Source organism: Macadamia integrifolia, chromosome 12 (genome assembly GCF_013358625.1).
Source record: "Macadamia integrifolia cultivar HAES 741 chromosome 12, SCU_Mint_v3, whole genome shotgun sequence".
NCBI lineage: Eukaryota > Viridiplantae > Streptophyta > Magnoliopsida > Proteales > Proteaceae > Macadamia > Macadamia integrifolia.
The window spans coordinates 471,234-481,437 of NC_056568.1; the positions used below are offsets into that span (position 1 = coordinate 471,234).

At 36.2% G+C, this 10,204-nt stretch overlaps 1 protein-coding gene and 1 long non-coding RNA gene across 3 annotated transcripts; one reads left to right on the plus strand and one right to left on the minus strand.

Annotated features, from left to right (window-relative positions):
- The first annotated feature begins 1,923 nt into the window (after positions 1-1,923).
- On the plus strand, positions 1,924-5,714 carry LOC122057163. Its single transcript, XR_006133467.1, has 3 exons — positions 1,924-2,168; positions 2,320-2,468; positions 5,420-5,714. It is a non-coding gene; the product is annotated as an uncharacterized LOC122057163 (long non-coding RNA).
- Positions 5,715-5,837: 123 nt separating this feature from the next.
- On the minus strand, positions 5,838-9,754 carry LOC122057162 (transcription factor MYB1-like). 2 transcript variants are annotated; one of them, XM_042619174.1, is made up of 4 exons: positions 9,628-9,754; positions 9,341-9,527; positions 8,286-8,415; positions 5,838-6,483 (listed from the first exon to the last, which is right to left on the minus strand). In XM_042619174.1, exons 2-4 carry the CDS (start codon positions 9,471-9,473, stop codon positions 6,009-6,011), a joined length of 738 nt encoding a protein of 245 aa, XP_042475108.1. In that variant the 5' UTR covers positions 9,474-9,527; positions 9,628-9,754; the 3' UTR covers positions 5,838-6,008. The 2 variants fall into 2 exon arrangements, with proteins under 2 accessions (XP_042475108.1, XP_042475109.1); XM_042619175.1 differs by lacking the exon at positions 9,628-9,754 and having other exon boundaries at positions 8,286-8,357; positions 9,341-9,477.
- Positions 9,755-10,204: the final 450 nt, after the last annotated feature.

The window sequence follows — 10,204 nt, forward strand, 5'->3', positions numbered from 1 at the left end:
CTCCTTCTCTCTTTCTCTCCTTCTCTCCTCTTCTCCCTACCTGCGACCAAGGGTTCAGACGAGTTCCAGCAGAGATAGAGAGGGCAGTCGCCGGAAAATACTTCTCCTTTTGTCCCCGGCGAGTAGTGCTTCCCATCCAGTTTCTGTCGCAGGCGAGAAGATATGTTTGTTTGTTTTTGTTTTTGTTTTTGTTTTTTTTTCTCTTCTCTATTTTCCCCATTTTGATCTCTAGTTCTCTATTGGGATTTTGTGTGCTCAACGAGACGCCGAAGATAGACCCACGAACCTGCATATGCCGTCGTGGAGGGGGTTCGCTGCCGTAGTCACCGTCGTCGCCGTCGTCGAAAGAGTGTTCGCAGCCGCCGTAGTCGCTGGAGGGGGTTCACCGCCGTAGTCGCTGGAGGGGGTTCGCCGCCGTAGTCGCTGGAGGGGGTTCGCTGCCTTAGTCGTTGGAGGGGGTTCGCTGCCGTAGTCGCCGTCGTCACCGTCGTCGAAAGAGTGTTCGCAACCGCCGATCTGCAAGCCTACCCGTTCTTCTTCTCAACTCATTGAGGCTGACTTGGGAATATAACCATTAAGGGCAATTTTGGTACTCCATTATTTTGAAGGGCAAAATGGAATTTAGAAAAAATATTAACTGCTGATGTCAGCATTCTTGGTATATTATGTAACGTTGACTGACGGTAGGGGGTCTAACTCCAATTTGGTGAAAGAGAGGGGGTGTCCCTCTAATATTGGCATTCTCCAGGGGGTGGCGTTGTAAATTACCCAAAAAAAAATTGGCCAAAATTTTCTTATACCTAATTAGAAGGAAGAACCATGCGGATATAACCCCATGATTCGACTCTTAAATCATCATTACACTTATAAACCATATTGACGAAGTCAAAACTAACCTCCCCTCTTGGTATCGAGTTTGGTATTGATATGCACTACAAGAAAAGTGATTTTTAACAACGGGCATGATGATGAATAATTATTACTCTACCGCCAAATATAATATATAAGTGATAGATATTTTATATCTGTCACCATAAATACATTTTTCATGACGGAAGATATATCCATCGCAGTAAATTATTTATGGTGATGGTATTATATATAACCGTCACTCAAAAGAATTTAATATGACAATAAAAAAATTAGCCGTCACCTTAGATTTATTTTAGATGACAATAAGAAAAATCCCGTAAAAAAAAAAAATGATTGAAAATTAGTTTTAATATATATTTTATTTTTTGGAGTTAATGTTTTGTTCATTCCCGATCTATTGAGTCCCTACTTATAGTATATACAAAAAAAAAAAAAAAAACCTACAAAATTTCGCAACGGGAGCAAAGTTATCCGTCACCATGTATATTATGCATGATAGTTCATTATTTGTCCGACTCTAAAATTTGATAAATTTGGTATTTGGGATGACGGGATATTTTTTTCCATCGTAAAAATAGGTTTTAATTTTTGGTTTGTAGGTTTGGTTTCCTCATTTTCCCACAATCTCTATGGTTGTGTTTGATAGCCAAGAGAAGAAAAAAAAAAAAAAAAAAGTATACATTTTGTACTTTTTGTTTTAGGTTAAGAATTTTTCTTTGCACTTGGTATGTCTTCATTCAAGAGAAGATTCCTCTTTTCAAATTCAAAATTTTCGTAAGGAATTATGAAATTTTCTTTTGCTCTCTTAAAATTTTTTTTGCCAAAAACACAGAGAAAACATGAAAAAATATAAAAACATAATAAGACAAAAAATAAATAGTTACACAATAATTTCTTATGTATCTATTTTTCATTTTGAATTATTAATTTTTTTTTTTCTTTTCTTGATAATTAAACATACATATTCTTTTTATTTTCTCATTATTTCTTCTTTTTTTCTTTTCTTTTTAGATTCATTTTTCATTTTTCTTTTGTTTTCTTTTCTTCTCTTGCCTGGCAAACATAGCCTATGGTGCTGCTATTCCCAAACTCTTTAGCTTCCCGCGCGCTATTCCCAATCCCCCTCTTGATACTCTGGGAGAACCCTAACTCTCTCCATTCCTGAAAATCCTTCTCTCTCTCTTCTATTACTTTCCCTCTCAAAATCCCCTCTCTCCTATCTCTGCTGTAGAAAATCTCGATCTCAGCTGGAGATAAACTAAGCAGTCGAAAGTTGACCGCACCGATGAGGGAAGGTATGAGATGCTTCATCAAGAACATTAGTTTTATGGTTTAGGACATTAACGATTTATTGATTGCTTTCCTTGTTCAAGTTTGAGATTCCAAAATTTATCGAAGAGGAGAAAGTGAGATTCCCTAACGATTTTATTGAAGCTGTTGTTGCAGAATCAAGGAGAGACGTTGAAGAGAGGACCACTCAAGACTCCTTATAAGTTATACTTGAGGATTGCTTTAAGAGGGTTTCGAGAGAGGAAGGTTTGCTGTCTTTCTGGAGGGGAAATCAGGACAACATCATTCGGTATTTCCCTACCCAGGTAACTTAAATTGTTCTTCCTTCCTTCTTTCTTCTCATTAATTCATCCGAATTTATTATATATATATATATATATATATTTGGTGTATTCCTTTATCTTGTTATGCTTTTCTGGATCTGAATTTCATTTGTGGAAATGCTTTTATGTTCATTCTTGCTTGATTTCTTCTGATGTTACATGGTGTTTTTTTTATGGAGAATTGGGTTTGTTTGGCTGCACTGTTCTCTGTTTCCTATGTATGTGTCATGAGTCTTCTTAACTTTGAGTTGCTAGTTACGTTCTCTTTCTTTTATTCTCCTTTTTCAACCCAATGTTGTGTCTTTTCTCAATTTGTTTCCTAGTTTTTTGGATGGTTTTGCCTTCCTGATTTAGAAAATAATTGCATTTTTATATTTCACATTCTTATGTGTACACTGTGTAAGGCTTCTGCAAAATATTTTCGCACAAAGGGAAGGGATCGGATGGTCATAAAGTTGCCTGTGGGAAAAAAAAATGTGGAAGGCTTCTGCAAAACGCCATTAAGGTAGGCAGTGAAATTGGAGAAAGAAATGAGGATGGAAATGGTGATGACTGAGCCTAAGAGCTGTAACTGACCTTTTTAGAGCTAACAGCTGGAGTAGCAGATAGATTAGGCTTTTGGGTAGCCATGAACCAAAGGGGAAAAGGTGAAAATGTTGCAGAGTAACCTGTACTAGGTTTATTAATTCTCTTTTTAGGAGAAGATGAGATGAATGAGAATCCTCCATTGCTGCTCTGAATTGCCATTGCTTCTCTGCACCTTTTCTTCTATTAATTTTTTGTTCACTGGGTTTTGCAAAGCAAAGCAAAGCACAGCAACAACTGCTCTTTGGATTTGTTGGGTTTGCCTTAAACCTCAACTGTAAGGTGTGATAAGGCTGAAATAGTGAAATACACTAGATTCAAGCAAAGAATTTTACCGAGAAAGGAATCCACCCAATAACAATGGCAACTATCACCTGAATGAAACCTCTGGCTTGGCATATTACCTATGGGCCAAAGTAATTTTCAATATTTAATTTTTCCACTTTACCAACTCTGACTTGCCATGTGAGCGGAGGACCTTGTTGTCCAGGAAGGCCTGGAGTACTCTCCCAAGATTGATCCGTCTAGAAACAGAACTCCCATGGGACATTAGATACTTTTTCTATTTTAGTGAAGCTCATGTGTTAGGTTGTCTAGGCTGGACAATATTATTTGTATGTTTTTGTAACCTGTTTTTTACTTTCGTTATGGTTGAGAAAATAATTCAGCCAAGTTCACCAGTTCCTCTAATCAAGTATATTGTGATGTATTGCTAATGTAATACTGTAATTGAAGACTTAAAACAGTTCCAAAACAGCATCCTTTGTCAGGGATTAGGGGCTGTATGGTTCCAAATTAGTATTTCTGAGTATTTCAGAAATAAATTTTTGTGTTTCGCTTAATTTGGAAACTTAGTGCAAGAAAATGTTGCAATGGAAAACTGGAAAGAGTATTCTTGTGACTAAGGAAAAAAAAAAGAAAAAAAGAAACACTTATGGAATGCATATGACAGAACAATTCAGCCAAACTTTATTTGGATCAAATTGTTCATCTAGTCTTGATTCCTCAATTCCATCACCCCAATCTTGACTTTATGAGGAATTGTTGATTTGAATACCACCTTTGCAATATATGGGGTCGTTAGCTTCTGAAATGTTGATTTGACAGAATTAGCCGTTCACCTGCATTTACTCAGTTGTGGAATAATGCTCTTCCTTTAGTCATAGATTGGTTTAGGTTTATGATAATAACAATCAACCATTAATTTGTTTGGAGTCTTTCCAGATTGCAACTTTTTTGTTGATGTCACCTGGCGGCTTGTTTTTGTGACTTAGAATTAAGTAAAAAGCAAATGACTGTTGGTGGTTCTCTGTCCCTATTTTTTTAATCCTACTTTATTACATCCATTAGTCATGCATGTGTGTAATGAATCTGTGGGCTGCCTTTACATATATTAGCTTGTTTCCACTTCTGTTATCAAGTTTATGGTTTCAAAATTTTATTCTTCAAGTGATATTGTAGGGTTTCGTTTGCTGTCATTGTGAAAATTTCATTCTCCATTTTTGTAAAATGGAAATTTTGATAACTTCATTTCAATTTTTATTTTGAGAGTTTTAAGGGGAAACTAATGTGCATGCTTCTGGCATCATGTGCCCTCTCTCTCTCTCCCCCCTCCTTGACATGTGGGCCCTTGTATACAAAATCCCCCTAGTGCTTCCATTGGTTTGCATGGAAGATTCCATCCCACACAGGCAGCGTTGATTCCTACCCAAAAAATAATCCTGCTTAAATAAAACTTATGACTATGTAATGTGTCCCGCCAACAAGCCAATCTTGCCACTTGTGACTCTTTGCATTTGTCATTTCTTCCCGTATCTCCTACTCTAGCTTTTAAATGTACCCCAATAGTAACCATGGAATGGCTTGCCACCGAGAGAATTGAACTAAACCCACATTATTAGATCAGATCAGATCAAAGCTGGAGGAGAAGGGGGAGGTGATGTTGTCAAAAAATATTTTCTCCTTCTTTCTGAAATCTTTTGTCCTTCCTTTGTATTGGTTGGTTGCCTTATTATATATCTATACCTTCAAATTAAAAGCAGGCTTATGTCTTTTGTGTCAACTGCATGTGTAGGTTGAAATAATTCAAACTACACGTGGGCCTCCTGTGTTTGCTTTTTTATATTTTACTAGTTACTTTTTGAGTTGATGGTTGATACACTTGTCTTGGGTCAGAATTTGCTCTGTTTACTTTTCATCCAAATTTTCAATGTGTAGTTATTGTTACTAAGGAAGGTAAAACAACAAATTAATTAATTATGATGACTTAATAAGAGATATCATAAACTACTTTCTTGCAAGATCTACTAGTATAAAAAAATTGATCATTGATAATTTTGGACATGCAGATGCTACCACAAGTACAATTAAGAGGAGAGGGATAGCAAGGGGACTCATATTTATATGATACCGATACGTATCAGCCAGTTTTCTATCCACAATGTCAGTCTAATTGGGCAAAAAGGCGCTCATTATTGAATTTTCAACCAATACCAATTGTACATCTGGATGTCAATCATGATTGATATCAATACAACCAGGCGATCCAATACCAATACCCAAAACCATGGTACCAATTAATTCCCATCTTTCATCATGGGTGAATGAAAACTTGGTCCAAAATAATTTTATACAGTTCTCATACAAAAATATTCTTATACTATATATATGTATATATTTTTAATACTCTACAATAGACCCTCTTTGAGCTATTATAAAAGGATTTTACCAAAAAAAAAAAGAAAAGAAAAGAAAAGAAAAATGCTATTATAAAAGGGAAACAAAATTCCTATATAAACTTCTATTACATATTTCTTCGACTTCAATACAATTTAATCTCACATACAGGTCTGCCTCCTTAGAGACCATTTGAGCTCAACCCTACCCTAAACCTAAACCTTAACCAAGTAAGAAGCAGACAGCTTCTTTGTGCTTGAATTATAACATATCAAACCAATCACCATAACACAAATCCTTATCAGCTGTGAGTGCTTCCCACTCATAGCCTTCAGCCATAAGGGCAGCCTCAGCCTGTGACACTAGCTCCATACCTTCAAACCAAGGGATATTGCCAATGGATTGCTGCTTCACCTCATCTCTGTCTCCAGACGCTACAGTAGTCTCTTCCTCTTCATTACTAAACAAGCTCTCCCAACACCTCACAGGTTTGCTTATAACCCTTGGAGGGGTCATCACTGTGGTCACTTCAATTTCTGGGTTGTTTTTGTTTGGACAAATCTTTATACCCTTGGAAAGAATCCGAGGCTGTGGTTTTATGACTTGAACCCTCTCAAGTATTGGCTTCTTATTAGTCTTATCTGAGGCACCAAGTTTTTTACTCAAACGGCAATTCCAGTGGTTCTTTACATCGTTTGCTGTCCGGCCTGGGATTCGACCCGCAATCAATGACCATCTGCACAAAGGTACAAGCCCTACTTGTTATTTGTTTTTCGTAATGAACCCCACATATTAAATATGAGATATGAGATATGAGATAGAGAGTAAAAAAAAAAAAAAAAAAAAAGAAAAAAAAAAGAAAGAAAAAAAGAGGCCAACTTCAATTTTACTTGTTGATTATTATTATTATTATTATTAATTTTTTTTTTCAAGTTTGAGGCCTATTGGTCATTACATAATGGATCCACATAGGACAAGTACTAATGCACTTGAGAAGAGTTGATCAAATGGCCAACCCTTAGACAGATACTCCACTGAGCACAATAAACCACTAGGTTAAGGCCCAAGTGTGCAACTTCAAATTTACCAAGGTTGTGTTTGTATAGACGTAAATTGCCCTAAAATAAAATAAACATAAGATTTTTTTTCTTACATAGTTTTATGAATTTAAATCATAAAAAGATGGTCATCGATATAAAAATTTGGGACGAAATTGGGCACATGACTATGATTTCTTCTCTCTCTCTCTCTCTTTTAATTTCTCTTGGTATTATGTCGTGATCTTCTGTATATGAATCGACACTTATTGAATCTTTTTTCCTCCTTTAAACATGTATGCCGCCAATATAAGGGGATCGTATATGGATTGATCTCTCTTCCTAAAAATTTATATTCATTATTTTTTTTCCTCCTAGAAACAAACTTTATAATTAGAGATTGGACATGGTTTTCCAACATTGCTGGAAATAATTTCCTTAATCTAGAATCTATATATCCAATAATCAAATTTATCATATCAATATTCCATGAGACAAAAAATATGTGCGTTATGAAAGTTGTTTCTATATAACTGGGTTGGAAAGCTTTTGACTAAGATATTTTAGATCTTTTATTCTTCTTCAGTTTATGTTAAAACAAATGAAACCCAAACAAACATGCAAAATTTTTTTTTTTCCAGTTACTTCTGCAACTACTTATTACATTTAGATAAATATATAAATAAGAAAAAAAATTGATCCAGCATTATTTCCATCTCACATGGGATTTTATTTTTCTTTTATATTGATTGTATGGGTCCAAGTGCATACTACCATTGATCTGGCAACAGATCCCCCCTTGTGAGAAATCCTCTCCCATATAAATATAACCAGCACTGGTATAACTTTTTTGATAATAAATAACTACAACTATGAGGGTAGGATGAAACATCCATACTATAGCAACATAGTAATTAAATACAATATATGTAGATGTATTAAACGAAGATTCTGAGGATATTTAAGAATGTAAATTTTCAATCCGAATAATCAACAAAAAATAGCTTATATTGGGATTTGTTAATCACAGGCAAGAATCTGAATGATATTATCATTTTACCCAATTATAAAACATTGTTCGGCATCTTCTTCTTCACAACTTGGATCTTAGTCTTCCGTGTAATCATGCATGGTGACAATAAATTTGTCATCATTCTTTAATTATGCCAAAAAGGGCAAAAATCTTTTACATATGAAACAAATCAACATTATGCAAATGATTTCTTTTTTTAGAAAAATGTTGGGTATGCCGTTGATATCAAGTATGCTCACCCATTGTGCCTATCTCTTTCTTGATTTTTTCTGAAATGACCCTCATATCATTCTGAATGATACTCCATCTTGTGATCCCATTGGTATTATCCGTTAGTATATTTGATATCGGTGGCATACGTATCCCTCTCCCTTTTTATTATAGGAGAATTAAATCTCATTGGAGTAACAAAAAATATTTTTTTTTAATAAAAAATAAAGAAAAAATATCCGGAGAGAACAAACTTGCCTGTTGCCTAACAGCTTGTGTAGCTTGAAGATGAGGTCGTCTTCATCTTGAGTAAACTCACCTCGCTTGATGCTGGGACACAAGTAGTTCAACCATCTCAGTCTACAACTCTTACGACATCTCTCTATGCCTGTAGGAATAGTTCAATGATAAAAAAATTGGCAACACAAACACACAAGCATGTATTACAACACATCGCGACTGATTCTGACTAGCAAGTGGATGCTTACAACTAAGTGGGTCAACCATTGATAGATATTCTATAGATGGGACTACATACAAAATTGAATCCATAGCCCTTGAACGATGACAGATGAGGTGGGGTGGTTGCCTGTAGGGTAAGGAAAAAAATCCTCTATTTTTCTCATTCTTGTTTTTCTTTGTTTTGCTACTTGTAGAACACGACACGTGGATAATTTTAAGATTAACGCACTGGATATAATAATCCTCACCCAATCTTGACCGTTGATTTTAAAGTTGTTCACATATCATGTTCTGTAGATAGCAAAATAAGAAAAAAATATGAATGAGAAAAACAGAGGATTATCATCTGGTGAGGAAAAAAATCCCAAACTCCACAAAATTAACATACGTAAAACATTGAGCAGAGACCACACTTCCATACGTGTGGAAAACTGTCACATCAATATCCACGTGGCTTTGAGTTTTTAAAAACTTTATTTTATCATGTGACGTGACGTGACGTAACGTGAGAGTAGGAGACTTTAGGTCAACCTCTCCAATCTCCACCAGATCTATTGCGGTACAAATAGGTGGTGGGCTGTGGACAGATGACCATCGATTAGCATCAAAGTCAGTTTGCGGTGAGACAGACAGTGAGTTGGAATGAACATCTAACTGCTGAGGTGCATGGTTCGATCCTTTCCAGAGTTATCAACGGCTGGCATGCCTAATCCCCATCCTTGACGAAGAAGAGAATTAGTACACACTAACAATGTGTCCATATTGTGTATAGTGAACGGAGAGATGCAATGAATATAACAGAATAGGAACATGATGAAAAGAAAAACTGAAAAACGAAGAAAAAACCATACCAGCCCTGGAAGGGACAAGATGCCAATTTCCTTGGCCATGCTTCTCCACACATCTCTTGAGAAGGATATCTTCTTCTTGAGTCCACTGGCGTCTTCTTTTAACAGAGGAGTACTGACCCTTCATATCCTCCATAGACTAGACATCATCGTTTCTTTATCTTCTCTCTTCACCACCTGTGTCTACAATCTGTTTGTAGAAATGCTGAGCTTAAATAAAGAAGAAAAGAGCACAAAGTGTCACCCATCATATAGGAATTATAATATTAAAATGTCTGTTTCAGCCTCACCGTCTCTGTTCCTCTGCCTCCATTTGTGGCGTAGAACCATGCGAAGTACTCAAAATAGTGGCAGTTGAGGACCTGAGGTGGCTGTGATTTTGGGTTCTGGAACTTGGACAGATCATTAGCCACAAACGTGACCCCATTATGATGGAGACACCAAATATCTTGTCATGTTGCAGGATATTGAAAAAGGGCATTGGACCCGAATCAGGTCCAACCCAGGGTTACAAACCCGAAACTGGATCTGGATCGGACTAGACTGATTTTACTTCAGATCGGATTGGAATCAGTCCAGGATCGAAATCAGTGGAAAATTGGTTAAAGCCGGCCAAAAAATTCCTTAACCTTAGTATCCGAGCAAGGATTAGACGAATCGATTCGGATGGAATTGGGATTGACTTTGGCCAATTTTGATCTGATCCTGATTCTTGGAATCTTGGTTCAACTGGGGTTTCAAAATACAAAATTGGGTTCGAATAAGGTCTAGCTGATTCTGATCAAGAAATCCAGAATCAAGATTGATTGATTCCAGGTTCTTGAAACCTTAGGTTCAGCCAATTCCTGTCCAATTCCATTTCAGATT